Source organism: Scatophagus argus, chromosome 9 (genome assembly GCF_020382885.2).
Source record: "Scatophagus argus isolate fScaArg1 chromosome 9, fScaArg1.pri, whole genome shotgun sequence".
NCBI lineage: Eukaryota > Metazoa > Chordata > Actinopteri > Scatophagidae > Scatophagus > Scatophagus argus.
This window is the reverse complement of record NC_058501.1, coordinates 525,633-543,596: the sequence shown is the minus strand read 5'-3', so window position 1 is coordinate 543,596 and position 17,964 is coordinate 525,633. Positions and strand designations below refer to the sequence as shown.

The 17,964-nt window shown below is 41.1% G+C and overlaps 1 protein-coding gene across 2 annotated transcripts in view; it reads left to right on the top strand.

Moving 5' to 3' along the window:
- The window catches only part of adcy3a (adenylate cyclase 3a), a 45,264-nt gene that overhangs the window by 13,404 nt on the left and 13,896 nt on the right, over window positions 1–17,964 (top strand). The window contains exons 4-12 of one of the 2 annotated variants that reach the window (XM_046398939.1): window positions 5,300–5,430; window positions 6,211–6,322; window positions 7,471–7,598; window positions 7,983–8,141; window positions 9,955–10,120; window positions 10,363–10,479; window positions 11,509–11,651; window positions 17,076–17,237; window positions 17,568–17,655. In XM_046398939.1, the coding sequence (XP_046254895.1) occupies window positions 5,300–5,430; window positions 6,211–6,322; window positions 7,471–7,598; window positions 7,983–8,141; window positions 9,955–10,120; window positions 10,363–10,479; window positions 11,509–11,651; window positions 17,076–17,237; window positions 17,568–17,655 (1,206 nt within the window). Of the gene's footprint in view, window positions 1–5,299; window positions 5,431–6,210; window positions 6,323–7,470; window positions 7,599–7,982; window positions 8,142–9,954; window positions 10,121–10,359; window positions 10,480–11,508; window positions 11,652–17,075; window positions 17,238–17,567; window positions 17,656–17,964 lie in introns of both variants that reach the window. The other variant, XM_046398938.1, reaches the window with a different exon arrangement.

Here is a 17,964-nt window from a genome sequence, read left to right as displayed (position 1 = left end):
CATAACGCCACCCTGTCTCCATCCTCCATTTACACCCTGTGTATATATGTATATATGAAAGGTTGTTTTTAAAACAGTTGTGATTCCCAAATAACAACAAAATTGAAAACTGTTTTGATGACATTTTTATGGAATGTGTCCTAGTCCATGAGGTAATATCATTTATACTATCATGTGTTTGACAAATTATTGAACCTCAACTCGTCCTTGCTTGTGTAGCAGTTGACCCTCTTTCTTACCTAATCACGATACTATCCCCTATTACCAATGAAACTGTTTACCTGTGGAATGTTCCAAGCAGCATTCCAAACAAGTAGACCATTATTGGCCGATTTTTGTTCTAAATAATTTGACCGGACTAATCAAATAAAGATGTGAGACAGTTTGTGTAGGTGACGCTAAATGCAATAGCTTACTGCATAACTTGAATGGCATCCCGTCATCCTCAACAGCATCCTTAGCCAAATATGCTATAGAGAATGTGTTTGGGACGAACAGACTATTACTTAATAAATGATAAACTGAACCAAGTCCTGACCACAACACTGCGTGTCTTCTCATGTTGTTACCATAGTTACACTGGCTGGTTCCTCAGCACAAGGCCTATGAAAATATGAAGGTTATGAAATGTTTCCACATTATTGTATCCATTTATTCTCTTAGTCACAAACTACAAATATGTTGAGCTTGTTAAACCAAGAGGGCACAGCAAATCCATACTGAAATTGACAGAAGGAGAGCACTGGTTAATTGTTAGCTGTTCACAACAGGTGAGTACCAGAGCCCTGTGGTCTGCTCAGCTAAGGGTACTAACAACTGACAGAGTTGCTTGGTTACCGCAGAGCTAAATACATCAAGACATGAAGCATTAAACAGTGAACTGCAGTTTAATGTGATGACACTACAAGTTTATGGTTAATAAAGGTACGTAAATACTTAAGGTGATTACAGTTTGGAGGTAAAAGTACTTTGAATTTGGAGTTGCAGACACCTTATGTCAGTGTACCAAACTCGTGATAAGTAACCTGATACAGCAGTGATGAAGTGGTGGAGTGGTGGCTTCGGGGCACAAAGACTGAGACAGAAAATTCTGTTGAGTTGAGCATATTATGTTATTTATTTCCTGATCATTGTAATGGTGTTTTTAATATTCAGCAATCAGTTTGGCGACAAACTGCCTCCGGCAATTGGTGATTAGACCCAAAAATCCTGATCAGAGCACTCTTACTTCTGTTGTCCCTTTACCAACTTGTTTGAAATGTGTTGCTGGCATTAAATTCAGAATAAGCATATGTTTACAAATTCAAGTTGATGAAGTCAAACTTTAAATACATTCTCTTTGTACTGTTTTCAGAAAGGATTGGCAAATTATGACTATGTCTGTTTTATTTATTTTCCACAGCATCACAACTTTTTTGTAATTAGGGTTGTATGTATTTAAGTCAAGTCACTTTTATTGATATAGCCTAAAGTCGCAGTTACAATGCTTCAGTGGACTTTACAATCTGTACAGTGTAGGACACCACCTGTCCTTAGACCACTGATACCCAAAAAACCCTTTTAACAGGGAAAAATGGAAGAAATCTAAGGAGTAGCCACAGATGAGAGATCAGTCTATCATGGCAGACAGACATGCAAGGGACAGAAATAGCATAATGAACCGGGCAGGACAAAAGGTTGAATGAGATCAGATAGGCACGAAGGATCAAGCCAATTTACAATTTTGTAAGTCATTATTTGACATGAATAGGAAGACAAGTAAGACTGGTGTAAATTAATACGTTTCTAAGATTAGATTACTAAGATTATAGCTGCAGCATTCTTAACCATTTGAAGACTTTAGTGCTTGCATGCAGTAGATCAGACAACGTCACATTACAATAATCGAATTTGGATGAACAAAGGCATTTAAATAAGCATATAAGATTTTTGCATTAGCCATGGACAGAAAATGCTATGTGGAAATTGTAGCTATATGACGAAATAAATGAAATCTTGTTTATTTTTAATTTACTCATCAAAAGAGAGGGTTGGATCAAGAAATAACAGTTATCAAGAGTTGCTGTTATTTGATAAAACTGATGTCTTTGACAAAGTGGGCCAAAGACTAGCATCTCACAGACAAGCAAGCCTTAATTTGTAATTTGAGAACGATCATCTACCTTTACCAGTACATAGAGTTGAGTGTCGTTGGGGTAGCAATGAAAAATTATTCCATATTTGTGTATGATTTGGTCAGAACGTTAAATGTATGGAGATGAGAGTAAAGAGCCAATGACAGAGCTCTGAGGTACTGCATAACATTAAATATTGATGTATTATTGTTATTATATATATAATTTATTTTTTTTATTGTTATTGTATGTACAAAACACACTGTTCTTTGAGATGGACATTGCTTAAGCTGAATCAAATTGGCTTTTGAGATGATTTAAGAGTGCAGTTTTAGGCAAATTGAAAGGGTTCAAAAAAACCTATTAATTAGCTGGCTGATAGTTGCAAAGAAGCAACTCTTTTTAGTACCTTTGAAAAGAATGGAAGGTTAGATCTGGGCTTGAGAGTGGATCAAGTTGTGTTTTCTTAAGTATGGGTTTATTGCGGTCTTAAAGCTAGTGGGAGTCATACCAGTTGTAAGTGATAAATTTGTGGTATTCAGTAGAGATGTACCAACTGACTGGTCAGGTACTGGAATTGGCCTTTCAGCGTACTCAGCCCAGACCAGGAAGCAGTTGGTCAATATGCTGTATCTGTGATTCCAAGTCGTTCAATTTTACACATGCGCCACACGTCATATGCACAGTGGCACAGGTGGTAACGTTGCAGGCTCAGAGCTGCACACTTTCATGTCTTTGGCGTGGAAGTTCCTCACTGTGAGTGAATAAGTCGCTAAGCTCATGATTTGTACATAAGACTAAATTAAACCATGGGGGACTACCGTGAAAACGTTTGGAACAATAAACCCAATCAGACGCTTAAAACACCACTAACCAGTTGAACAAGCTAGCAAAGGAAAAGTGGCTAAATCTAAAGCTAGCCATAGCTCAGATAGATAGATAGACTACTGGAATGATCCCAAGAGATATTCAAACTTCCAGTAGCACATTACAGCAATGTAGGTTAGTCAAAAAGTAAACAAACAAGGCTTAGCTGTAGGAGAGATTCAGATAATAAAACTATACTGATAGCAAATATAATAGTAATAGTATAATGAAGTGCAAAGAAACCAGGTAGACCAGATTGACTGTTTGTGTTAAAACAAGAGACTAAAAGCTACAGTGTAAACAAATGGGAACAGATTACTACCCAAAACATGAGTTATAAAGTGCAGTTAATTGTGCAAAACATATAAGATAAGGTACATAATGGAATGGGAGCGATGGAGCTGGCACTTTCCGAAAGTCTATGATCATCTCCACTGTCTTCTGGGCGTTCAGCTCCAGGTTGTTGTTGCCGCACCAGGACACCAGTTGGTGTAGAGGGAGAAGAGCAGAGGGGGAAGTACACATACTTTGAGGGGGGCGGGTGTACCGGTGCTAATGGTCCGGGTGTCTGAGACATTCTTCCCCAGCCTCACATGCTGTTTCCTGTCTGTCAGGAAGTCAGTGATCCACCGGCAGATGGGGACAGACATGCTTGATCCTTCGTGCCTATCTGAGGCATTCAGATCCTAGCATAGGTTCCTGGGGAGTCCAGATGCTGCAGGATGAAGTGTCAAGAGATGAAGAGTCAAGTTGACTGCATCATCTACAGACCTGTTGGCTCTGTAGGCAAACTGCAGGGGGTCCAGAAGGGGGGGCTGTGATGGTCTTGAGAGGAGTAAGTTTAGCAACAGTGTCAAAAAACAAATCTAGGATTTTCTTAATTGTTGCTGATTAGGGAAAAGAAATACTGTTTTGCACTATTAAGAGCAGGCTTATAATTCAGTACACACTCATGCCAGGCATGGTTTACAGTTCCTGGTTTTGATTTACAAAATTTACATTACAACTTCCTGTTGGCTAGCTTAAGAAATTGTTTGTCTGTAAACCAGCTTGTAGACTTCCTTTATTGTCAGAGACAGGTGCAACTGAATGACGAAGTGTAGCAGTCACTAAATCTAAGTCATTATTACGCAAGTCTTTTTCATTTTCCACAGGCTCAGTTGCTATCATAAAAGGAGCCAGGACCAAATAAACTGATCACTGATTACACTTAACATTGTCAGACTAATGCAAGGAGTCAACATCACAGTTGCTTCAAAGGTGACTAGAAATTGGTCTTACACTGCAGATGAGACAGAAAGCATGCAGGGTTGTAGGTTCATGGAGCCCAAAAGTAGCAACAGGTGTCAAAATAACTTTACTTCGAGGATCTGGGCCCCTGTTCAGCTGAATATTAAAATAACCAGTAGCTAAGATGTTACTGGAATTAATGACAAGATCTGAGATAAAATCTTTAAACTCTTCTAATATTTGGGAGTAAGGGTCTGGTGCTATACAGAGTACCACGCAATGAAATCCAGTTCCCTGGACAAGGCAATTTTTTGTTAATGGAGATGGTTTTAATATCAGACCCTCAAATGAATTACATTTGATATGTTGTTGGGAGAATTGATTGAAATTTGACCACTGACCATTGCAGTGCTTTTACACTACTGTCGCTTTCACTTATTCACACACTGATACCGGCAGAGGCTGGTATCCATCGGAAAGCATTTGTTTAACCATTCACACACATTCACACGCCGATGGCGTAGCATCAGTAGCACTTTGGGGTTCGATTGTCTTGCTCAAAGACACATGCAGATTAAAGGAGCTGGAGATCGAGCCACCAACCTTCTGGTTGGTGGGCAGTCCTCTTTGCCTTCACCCTGTTTAGTAGTCTGAGCAGCATGGGAACAATAGTAGGGTGGGGTGGCTTCATTTAATGGTAAGAAAACATATGGTTTAGACCAAGCTACCAAGCTAGCTGGTGATGCTAGCCTTACGTTTACGTCTGTTTGAGTCTGTGCCACTGTGTACTGGATCTCTGCAGCCGCACTCACTTACACTTTGAGTCCGTTCTGTAAACAGTGCTCTCTTCAAAGACAGCTGTGTACACCATGTGTACTAAGGTTGGGCAATATGTTAAAATTTTAATTTTCCAAACGGGTACCATCTTCCTAACAACCAGCAGTTGCTGTTATATTTGTGCAGGTGTTGTTTGTTTAGCTCACCTGCCACTAATAATGAATGATTCTTTAGAATCTTTTTGATTTAACAGAAGTATTATTGTCAGCAGCTGTGTATGATGTTGTCTGTGTCTGTCCTTGTCTCCACAGGAACGTCTGCTGCTCTCCATCCTTCCAAAGCACATAGCTGATGAGATGCTTCAGGACATGAAGAAGGAGCCTAGTCAGAAAGAGATGCAGCAGTTCAACACCATGTACATGTACAGACATGAAAATGTCAGGTAAAAACCAAGAGACAGGTGCCCATATGTACATTCATTGTTTTAACCAGGTTAGTCCCATTGAGATCAATGATGTCTTTTTCAGAGCCCTTCTTACTTAATGTGCTTTAGATGTAAGTTACAGAGGATAAAGTTCTGTAGTTCTTGTTCTGTGCAAGGTCAATATGAGGTTTTATTAGCCGCTCTCATTCAAATGAAGTCAATATATTCCAGCGTAACAGTAACAAAGCCGGGGAATTTGTGTTAAACACACTTGAGTTTCAAAAATATTCACTATACTTGTATAAGTCAGAGGATTGAAGTCTAAAAGGATCGCTTAATGGCCAGTTTAAACAGGGGGATGATTACAACAGGACAAACATGCTTCAGTGTTCATATGGGCATCTACTATTCTTTTTTTTGTTTATTTAGTCAACAGAAACTATACATATCCATATGATATTGACTGATATGTTAAAAAGGGTGCATAACTTTAAAAATTGTTTTAAAGTTAATTAAATTAAATTAAAAAGTCGATTCACCTCTACAAGTTCAGAATGAATGGCACAGTTTTGGGTTTTGCCATCTAGGTCTAGTTTTCATTCTATTTCAGTGTGGCACACAATATGGCACAGGTAGCAGACTGGTAAAGTGGTAAAATAAATACCATGTCTATGCATCTTTTGTAATTCACTTGTAATTCACTTGAAACAGTGAAAATGTATATGGAGCATAGTGTATTTGACTATAGCAGCATGATGTCAGTACTGATGTGCATTCTTGTCTCTTGCTGTTGTGCAGTATTTTGTTTGCTGACATTGTCGGCTTCACCCAGCTGTCGTCGTCCTGCAGCGCTCAAGAACTGGTCAAACTGCTCAATGAGCTCTTTGCCCGCTTTGACAAACTGGCTGCTGTGAGTTTTACACTGTCACCCAACATCAGTGATTTATTTATTCCGGGTGTAAACTTGTACAAATTTTCATGAGGACATTGATCAGCCTTACAAGAAATGGTTGAATATTCTGACTGACATTTAGAATAATACATATGTCATATCCATAATATATGCTATGGCATCATTTTAAGTTATTATATGTGGTCATTAAGTCAAGTTGTATAAGAAGAAATGATCTTGTGATCCAGCCAGTGGTGATAAAGCCCTTGTTCATACTGTGCTAGTCATCAAGAGATTTTATAAAGATTACACACACCTGAATAATTATCAATTATTATAATGATATTATTTTATTATTATAATATTGTATTTTTAAATATTTATATAAAAACTTCTCTTAAACAAGTAGGACTTCTCAGGGCTGTCGTTTTCTCCCCTGATACCTAAACTCAGAGTGCCTCCTGACACTAATACTAATGAGATGCACATTTTTTTTCCCTAATTTCAGACCTGTAAACTTCTCTGTGTGGATTAAAACACAGTTTGCAATATGTAAGTTAACATAAAGCTGTAACTCAGTTCTTCAACATTTTGGGAAATATTGTCTTTCTTGCTGAGAAACAACCAATACCATTGTCATATCTGCTATTATTAGTCCTCTCCGCACTGGCTGGGAAGAGTTGAGACAAAAGCCACAGTCCTTGTTTTGCGTAAAAATCGTTAGTGTTTGTTATTAGAAGGTTTGACCTGTCTTAATTGTGTCTCAATTATGAAACTAGAGTCGGTGGGCAATTAACCTGTCTTAGCATATGGCCAAGAAGCAGTGGGAAATGACCATATGTCCATATTTGAAACTTTAACACTAACACATCCATCAAAAAGGGTATGCCAGGCTCAAAAGCAATGTGACATAATTTAACAACCTGCTGTATTGGCCAATGACATACATGCAAGCCAACTTTCCTGGTAGATGACTTTGTAATATGAACAATGTGTATTTCTGCTGTTTACCCTGCATCACTGTAAGATCCCTAAAAACAATGACAGACTTTATGAAATGTCAGCCATTCCTTCATATAACTATATGACTGCTATAACTGCTAAAAAGAAAGATGGATAAGGACGATATGTTCTTGGATCTGACTGAACCTTATCTACCCAATCAGAAATATCATCAGCTAAGGATCAAGATCCTGGGAGATTGCTACTACTGTATCTGCGGGCTGCCAGACTACAGAGAGGACCATGCTGCCTGCTCCATCATGATGGGCCTGGCCATGGTGGAGGCCATATCGTGAGTACGGGGGCGGGGGGGTTGCAGGGCGGGATCTATCAGTCAAATCAGTAACTGCAGAGGAAGTTACTAAAAGTTAGTAAAGTTAAAGTGTTATTGACTCTCTGAACTACAGCTGGGAAATGAAGTGAATTAAACACTGGGTGACAATGAGTCATTAAGATGAAATCAATTGTGATGCAACATTTTGAATTCCAGACAAGTGTACATGAATGGATTTACTTTGGTTTTGGTGTTCTTGATGTTCTAAATGACGGTATGTTTGTAGTGTCATGGTAGTCAGTCTTTTGAAATAGCTGGATTTGTGATTGTACCAATAACAAACTCTAGTTGTGCCTCTTGTTGCTTTTTATTGAATGTGATTGCTTTGTAAACCAACTGCAGGTATGTCAGAGAGAAAACCCAGACAGATGTTGATATGCGGGTTGGAGTTCACAGTGGTACAGTCCTTGGGGGAGTGCTGGGTCAGAAACGCTGGCAATATGACGTCTGGTCGACAGACGTAACTGTGGCCAATAAAATGGAGGCTGGAGGCATTCCAGGGTAAGAAAACATAGTAACTCCATGCAGTACCTCTCTTTTGGTCAGGTTTTTCAAATAAACTTAATTTTCTGTTAGTGCAGCATTTATATCATGCATGTAAAAATTTGGCCATAGCAGCACATATATGTTATCAGACAAGTAACTGTGTACATATCCAGCAGACAGAGAAACAGCACTCACTCGAATGGTGTCTGTCCAGTAGTGTTGTCTGTCTGTCTCTCCATCTATCTATAGTTAGATGGATAAATAGATAGATATAGATATGTGTGTGTGAATACAAATCCCCCTCTCATCCCCTCTGGGATGGTGTGTGTGTGTGTGTCTTCCTCAAGCTCGGGTCCTCTACCAGAGGCCTGGGAGTTTGAGGGTTCTGCGCATTATATTAGCCGTTCCTAGGACTGCACTCTTCTGAACAGGGACCACTGATGCTGTTTCGGGAACCTGCTGGAGCCACTCTTCGAGTTTGGGTGTCACCGCCCCCAGTGCCCCAGTTACCACTGGCACCACTGCTTTTACCCGTCACATCATTTCTTCTTCTTGTGTTCCTTCTTATTAATGTTGCTGTCACTGGGATTGCTACATTCATCACCACTGCCTTCTTCTAGTGTCTGTCGACCACCGCATTGTCCGGCTGGTTCGCCATCACCATTTTGTCAGCCATGATTAGCACTTCTGTGTTGTCCTTCAATCCAGCCTTCTCCAGCCATTGGTATGATTTCTTGATCTCAGCCACTTCTTTTATCTGTCGGTGGTGCATGCTGTGCAGTGCAAGGGCTTGTCCCTCCATCCTCTTCCTCTTCATCATGGCCAGGTTTCTGCTGCCTGAGGTATTCAGTTCATCTCTGGAGGCCATCTTCCTGATGTGTTCCTGGATCTTTGTTGTTTCACCCTGGACAGTGGCTCTGACACTCACTGGTCCTTGGCTAACCTCATTTCACTAAGTGTACAGTCTCAGGGTGCTGGACTTGGGGTGAAATCCTTTGTGCATAGTGAGAAGCTTCCTTGTCTTGATATCACGGGACTTTAGCCAACTTATGCCAGTGGGGTATCTAATGACTGACAGGGCATATGTGTTGATTCAATTCAATTCATTTCAATTCAATACAGTTTATTTATATAGCACCAAATCACAGCAAGTTATCTCATGACACTTTCCAATTAGAGCAGTATGTATTAACCAGGATTTTTCAGAACTTTCAGCTTTATACAGTTTCATATTTTGGTGTGATGATTCATACAAGTTTTTGATTTGGTCCAGTAGATTACTTCACCTGGCAGCTGTGACATAGTTGCAGTGGTTACACTGTAATCCTTTGGGGAATTTCTTGACTGTCAAAGTTACTGTAAGTGTTTTTTTGTCAATTGTTTGTCCAAGTCTCTGACAACAATATGGAAAGGGTCCTTACAGAAATTGAAATCTTGTGAAAGGTGAGTTGTTTTAATTGTTGCCTCATTTATATGCTAGAAATTAGCTAAATATACAGCCATGACTTTGGAAATAAATTATTGCATACAAGCACTTTTGTTAAATACGAATCATTTACACACCAAAATATGAAAGCATAAGGCTTAGGTTTAAATAAACTGGAATTTTCCCCTTAAGTCTAAAATGTTAGCACTGCTCTGTTTTTTTGTTTACACTGTGTCAATTAAGTAAGATTTAATCTCCTGTTGCAATTCACTATGAGTATGAATGAATTTGAGTGAATGCGTTACTACTATTGCACAACTACTACTATATAGAAGCACTTTGATTTTAGGTGGTAGACCAGTGACCTGTCTAATCCTTGACCCCTCTATATGTGTTGACCAGTCGCGTCCACATCTCACAGAGTACCATGGAGTGTCTTCATGGTGAGTTTGATGTGGAACCAGGAAACGGAGGTGACCGCTGTGACTATCTGAGGGAGAGGGGCATCGACACATACCTGGTGGTTGTTCCTAAAGGACCTGTGGGAAAGAATGGCATCAGTGGTGTAGTGAGTCAAACCTGCAAATATTTGGATATTCAAATGTTCTTATTTAGTCAGCTGATGCACAGGGGAAATGATGAACATGTATTTAAAGTACTTCTTACTCAAAACTGCATTTGAATAACTTCTATCCAAAACATAAGAAATGGTATGTTCAGCCTTCAAAACATATGAATATGTTCAGGAATGTATCTATTTTCAACTTTTTATTGCAATCACTCAGTACTTTGCTTGTTTCATATTAGAAGCTGTCTGTAACCTCCTCCAATGGAAACTTGCCGCTGTTGATCAACACCACAGAGTGTAACGGCAGTGTTAATACAGCATGCACCACCCCTGAAGAGCCAGAAGAACTGGACACAAGGGTAACCTTGAGATCAATGCAAGGATTAGAATGTAAAGCAGAAAGAGTCACTCTGGTGAATTTTTTTCTTCTGACTCACAACTCACAAATTCAGATAATTTAGCTCATCTTAGGGGCCTGCTCACAGCAGCAGTAATAAGAGTCAAATTTTAGACTAAAGAGAGACTAAAGGGGTTCTTTTCAGTGCAATTCCTCACATGAATGCATTTGCTTACAGATGTAAAGTAAACCATCACAGAGCTGTTACACAGTGCTCTGCTTTGGTTCAGTCTGATCAATGAAGCAGCTGCAAAGTATCTTACTTGCACTAGAGTAACTCACCAAGTAACCCCATCAGCAGTTGGTACATCATTAACCTTCAGCCACTATGTTTTTTGTGAGGAACAAAATACATAGTGACAAATTTTGTGCGCTGCTATAAGGTTTCTCCAGGCACATAGAATTATAGTAGGAGATTCATAGATGTTTCATGTCTGCCTGTAGTCTCTATGGCATTTCAATGGTAATTTAAATTATGGATAGTAATTGTGATTAAATTTGTCGTCTATTGTGTTTCTGCCAGATTGCCACCCTTACTAATAGATGAGCTAAAAATATGGTCATGGTCAATTTGCTGAGCGTATTAATATCAAACTATGACATTATTTTATGTTCACTTTTGACATTTTGCTTTGACAGTGCCCAAAATGGAAAGAGTTAATTGTTAAAATACTCAAAAAATGTCTTGCCAGTCATTTCATTATATTTGAATATTTCTTATGTGTTAAGGGAAAATTGGGATTGATTGTAACATTAAAAGACAAGGTTTCAACTTGATGGAAATCTGACAAATTGGGTTTCTTAAACTTGTAGTAAGATGTTAATGACAATATATTCGGAGGGTGTTCCTTACAGTTGTTTAAAGTGTTACTTGGACAGACCAACTGATTGACGTGATTGCTGACATTTTATTGCTATAGTAAATATCAAACATAGAAATGGAATATGGGTTTGTCCCATTCTCCATTTCTTTTTCTTTGTGGGACTCCAGGTGGTGAATCCGTCTTTCCCAAACCCTCGCAGAAGGCTACGGCTGAGGGACCTGGCTGAAAGGGTGATTGATGCTCAGGAGAATGAACAGGAGCTCAACAAGCTTCTCAATGAGGCCCTTCTAGAGAGAGAGACAGTCCAAGCGTAAGTCAACACCCTCACATTTTGAACCATAAAACTAATGATCCATGAAGCTAATGATCTTTCTTCATTGTTATTAGCTGATGTCACATTATTGCAACATCCCTCACTGTGCAAGTGAAGTAGTATTAAAAAAATAGTAGTAAGTAAGTAGTAGTAGTAGTAAGATAAATAATATATAAAACTGTACAAAAACTATACAATGAATAGGTAGATAAAGTATGTAAAAAGAAATATGTATGCTATACAATAGGGGCAAAGGTAGGTGAACTGTGTACGGAGGTAGTAGAATTGGGTGCGGAGTGTAAATGTTGTATAAACATTATGAAGCAGCATGAACAGATTAAAGTGCAATAGCAGCAGTTGTCATAGTAGAATCAACTTTGCAGTACAGTGATTCAGTATTCATGGCCCTTGTGGCTTTGGGAAAGAAGCTTCTTCTCAGTCTTTCAGTCTGGGTCTTCACTGAAAGAAGCTGCTTCCCTGATGGCAGCCAGTGAAACAGTTTATGGTTAGGGTGATGAGTTTCCTTGATGATCCTTTCCCTAGGCTTGCATCAACTGATGTAGATGCACTGGAGAACAGCCAGTACAGTCCTGGTGATGTGTTCACCAGACGGTTCACCAGATCACTGTTGCCAGCTGTTGTTGCCATACCAGGTTGTGATGCTCCCAGAGATGACAGATTTTATGTTTACTGTCTAGATGGTCTCCAGCAGTGTTGCAGAAGTGCTGAATTTCCTCAGCTGTCTGCAGTGCTGCTGAGCCTTCTTCACTAATGCGGAGACATGGGTTGTCCCATAGTCCTAAGAGATAATTACTCCAAGGTACTTGTCGCTGCATAGCCTGGAGTCCCGTAGATCTTGAGTGGCGTGTAATAAGACCTCAGCCTCTCCTTTTTGAAATCCAGTATCATCTCCTGGTTTTGGAAACATTCAGGTCCATATTGTTGTCCCTGCAGCAAGAAGATAGTACTGCCACTTCATCCAGGTAGGCTTACTCATCATTGTTGTAGATCTGTGTCATTCACAAATTTGACAGTAGCGTTGGAGCTGTGAGAAGCAGAACTGTTATGTGTGTAAAAGGAGTAGAACCACGGTCTCAGGTGCAGCCTTGGTGGGCACCGGTGTTAAGGGTAATGGTGTTGGAGTAGTGCTGTCCAGACTTTACCCTCTGTGGTCTGTCAGTCAGTAAGCTCGGGTGTCAGGAGCATCGCGAATGACTTAGCCTTGGATTCTTGAGCTTTGAGATGAGTCTGGATGGAACAGTGGTGCTGAATGTTGAGCTATAGTCAATGAACAACAGTCTTACATAGTTTCCTTTATTAGTGTCCAGGGGAGAAAAAAATGGTGTGGAGGACATGGGATATAGATAGACAGATAGGTACTTTACTGATCCCGAGGGAGGATCCGTAAGAGCCGTATGGCCTGAGGGACAATTGACCTCATCCACCTGTCTGTGGAACAGGACAGAAACAGCAGCCTGTCACTGAACGTGCTCCTCTGCCTATTTAAGGTGCTGTTCAGAGGGATCACCCTCTGAACATTGTTCGTTATAGATCATGTAAGTGTCCTCTCCCCTGCCACAGATGTTACGATCTCCAGCTCTGCCCCCACTATCGAGACAGCTTCCCTGACCAGCATGTCCAGCATCAAGAGGTCCTTCTTCTTAGTGCTGCTTCCCCGGCACACCACAGCATAGAAGAGGTTACTGGCTATGACAGTCTGGTAGAACACCTGTAGGAGTTTCTGGCAGATACTAAAGGACCTCAGCCTCCTCGGGAAAAATTGCTGGCTCTGTCCTTTCTTGTACATGGGGATTAAAATCAGTTAAAACAGCAGTAGTGAAAAGCTCAGAAAACTTCCTAGCAGATGCGGAGTTAAAAACCAGGACACAAACGGGCGTACAGTGATTTGGAAGTTGTTGAGTTGAATTGACATTGAATGAAATTGCTTTATGATCAGACACACAGATATCCTTTGTTGTTTGCTAGGCTGAGGCCACAGTGAAGGACCAGATCAAGAGTGTGACCTTTCGAGTGAGGGGGGTCATGAATTTTTTTGTTAAGGCTAAAAGATTCTAAAATGTCAATAAAATCAGTCACAAGTGGCTGAGAGGGGCATAGCAGATATGGATGTTAAAATGACATAAAATGAGAATTTGGCTGTATCTTGACATAAAATTGGACATAAACTCCTCTTGGATAAAGTATTTGGGGGGTCTATAGATGATAAAAACATCCTAAAACCAAGGTGTGCAAAAGAGGTAAAATGGCCAGGTGAAACAGGAGTACATTTAAAATCCTTTCTGTAGATGACAGCAGCACCCCCTTCCCTGCCTGACAGTTTTGATGGAACGTGAAATTCGGGAGGGGAGCGGGGTTACCTCAATAAATGGACTGCAGTCACCTTCAGATTACGCTGTTTCAGTCATAATAAAATAGAGACATAAAAGCAACTTATTAAAAGACCAAATTTTGAAGGTTTTGGTTTAAAAACAGGAGCTGAAAGATGTGCTGAGGGACCTTAATTAAATAGTTAAAATTGACAGCAGACGGGTGTGAGCTAGAACTAATTGCACAAGGTCCGTAGGTGGAAATGACAGTATAGCTGATGTGCCACTTCCTGGGCAGTGGGTGGAGTTGGTAGTGCAGGTGCTGGAAGAAGGGCAATCAGAGACATTTGTGTGGATCGGAGCTTGCAGTGAGATGGTCGAAGGAGAAAGGGGTGACAGTGAACAGTCATACATGTAGGGAGCACTGAACTACATGTTGAATACAACATTTGGCTGCCTTAATAAGAAGGGCATGGTATATACTGTTTCTGCTAAAATGTGAGGCAGTTCCCAGAACAATTTTAAATTATTAATAAAAAACGTATGCAGGTGGATTGGAGCTAGGTGTGCAGATTGAGGATCCTGCTAAAATGTTCTGGTGAGGTGTGCCTGTTTAGGGGGATTCAACCCGGGGGAGACCCGCTAACCATTTGATGATGACCTCCCGCAGTATGCAACAAAAGTGGTGTGCTCCTCCTTCTGTTCATTTTCGATACACCCCACAATTGCAGTGTCATCTGAGAACGTCTGCATGTGACATGAATGAGTTGTATTCGAAGTCCGAGGTACATAAGGTGAACAAGCCAGGGGAGAGCAGACCACAGTCTCAGAGATGCAATCCCTCAGCCTGACGTACTGAGGTCTCCCAGTGAGACAGTCTGTAATCCATGGCACGAGGTGTGAGTCCACTCCCATCACTGTCACAGTGATGAGAGTTTGTCTCTCAGGAACAGGAGCTGGATGGTGTTGAAGGCACTGGAGAAATCGAAAAACATGATCCTCACAGCAGCGCTCCCCCCTGTCAAGGTGAGAGAGGCACCGGCGGAGCAAGTGGAGGATGGCATCCCACTTTCCCCTGGTATGCAAACTGCAGTGGGTTGGGTGCATGACGGACCTGAGGCCTTAGGTGGTGTAGCAGCAGACCCTCCATGGTGTTCATGACGGGCGGTGTCAGGGTGACCGGCCTGAAGCCATTCAGCTCTTGAGGGTGTGGCTTCTCCACGCCAGAGATGAGGCAGGATGTTTTCCAGTTCAGAGGGTCCAGCTTGTGTTCCCTTCTAAGTCCTCAGTGTGTACTTCCTGCAGCACTCCCCAGACTGTGGAATGGAAACAGTCCCTCAGGGCTGCCTCCACCTCAGATGTCCAGTTCCTAAAAGAGCGTATGGTGCCTTACTACTTGTGGCTTATAGTGAGGCTGGAACAGAATCAGATTGTGGTCTGATTTTTCCAGTGGTGGGAGAGGTGTAATCGTGTATGCGTTCTACAACTTCACATACAGAAGGTCAATTGTCCTATTTGCCCTGGTTTACAGTCTATATACTGAAAAAAAGCTGGCAGTGCAGAGTCCAGTGTGATGTGGTTAAAGTCTCCTGAGATGAGCATGAAAGCTTCAGGGTGCTGCATCTATATGTAAAAAAAAAAACAAGCTAAAAGCTTGCAGCAGCAGATGGTCATTTGGTGTTAATGAACAGTGTGAGTCCCTCACCTTTGTTTTCCCTCTTACCTTGGCGTCCTTGTCTGCTCAGACTGTAGTGAAGCCCAGTAGATCCACATAAACATCAGGAACGCTAGGCTTCAGCCAGGCCTTCGTGAAGCACAGCACTCCCTGTTGAGCCTCACATTATTTACTAATCCAGCCAGTTCGTCTGTGTTATTGATCAGTGAGTTGACATTCCCTGTAACCACAGAAGGAACCGCAGGCCTGTATCTTTACCAATTTGCTTGCCAAGTAGCCTTAAGTTGGCGCTGGCTCTGCAGCCTCAGTAAGTGGGGTATGTTGTGGGTGCTGACATTATCTACACCCAACTATATCGACACAGCAGGTGTAATGAGAAGGGACACAGGATAAGGAAAGAGCAGAAAAGAGAGCAAAAAAGAGCAAGAACAATAACACACTATAGAGAGCTACTGGACAGACTGCCACTTGCATCACACTGGATGTTGATATGGCATCATCAGTACTTCTATTTGGGTGGAAAGTAAATTCTATCGGCTCTCAAGTGTTCGGTAGAGATGAACAGATGAAGTCAGTTTCACAAAGCACTTCACCACAACTGAGGTGATTTTACAAATCGGATAAGCAAGATGTGGCATTCAAGCAGATCGAGAAAAACTTTAAAAGTCTGATGAGAAGTTTCTCAGAGTTTCATCTTTCAGAGGTCAGAAGAAGTCTAGCAAGGATCTAACTCGGCATCAGGCAGCTTCATCGGATTTCCAAGATGATCCTTCTACTGAAGAAACTTGATCAGGAATGGTCTTTGTGGAAGGGTAGCAGACAAGAAACCACTTTTTTGGAAGTGGAACAGAGTGAAAAGGCAAAGATATGCTAAAGCTCACAATGATTGGAATAATGATCAGTGGAAAGAGTATTCTGAAGTGACAAATCCAAGTTTGAAATCTTTGGGTTCAATTGTCAACAATATGTGAGAAGAAGAGTTGGAGAGAGATGGAACAATGAGTGCTTGCTGCCTTCAGTAAAACATGGTGGAGGGTCTGTCCTGGTTTGGGGCTGCATATCTGTCCGAAATTGACGGGATTATGAATACTGAAAAGTACAGACAGGTTTTAATTCAACATGCTATGCCTTTTGGAAAGTGTGTCATTGGGAATGGTTTTATTTTTGAGCATGATAACAATCCCAAGCACATCATATTGCGTCATATCCCAAGCATAAATCATATTTGGAGAGACAAACAGCTGATAAAAAGCAGGGGGTCATGGACTGGTCTCCACAGAATCCAGGCCTGAATACTATAGGCAGTATGTGATCTCCTAGATGGAGAACTAAAAGTTTGTAAGTGTCTTGTCCCTGAAAATTAGATCAGATCGGTATTTTACATTTGCTTTAAGTGTTGACATTCTCTTGTGTCCTCAGTCTCAAGGGGAAACACACCAACAGACTCTCCCTGAGGTTTGTGGATCCAGACCTGGAGACACGTTACTCTGTGGAGAAGGAGAAACAGAGTGGAGCTGCCTTTTGCTGCTCCTGTGTGGTCCTGTTCTTCACTGCAGCTATGGAGGCACTCATAGACCCCTGGTCAGTTCACAAGGCCAGCATGTAATTTTCTCACACTTTTATTCACCACATGGCCTCTTTAGGGTATGTCACATTGTAGCTGTGACGTCTACCTAAAAATCAAAAGAAAGGATTATCCTATTTACCCATATCCATTCATTCTTCTGTAGTTAGAAGTTAGCATAGTTCAACTCACTGTAATATTTCTCCCTGCAACATTGTTTTCTGCCCCATTTGGATGTACCTGTTAATGACATTAACCTGTTAGACAGTCTAGACTTGTTGACTGCTACCAGTGCTACCAGTATGTTTTTCTCAAAGTTTTCTGTGTATGTATGTGCTGTGGAACAGGTTGATTGCAAACTACATCACCTTTGCAGTGGGAGAAGTCTTGCTACTCATCCTGACGATCTGTTCTCTGGCCGCCATCTTCCCTAGAGTGAGTTACACCACATTTTAATTTTTTTTTTTTCTTTTTATTTCATATTTTATCTGCCACAAGTTAAGCAGAGCAGGGGCTCAGGAACTGGACAGATGAGATACCTCAGAGGCAGCCTAGAGGCAGGACAGAGGTGAAGCTGAATGCCTTAAGCAGGTGGCCTGGGGGCAAGACTGATGGAGGACAAAGAGGCTATGCCAATGAGTTTGGCAGGCCTGAATCATGAAGATCCATGCTGACGAGTCAGATGTGGCTGGTCTGGAAGCCGGGCAGAGGCATAGTAACAATGGTGTAGACACTCTAAATAAT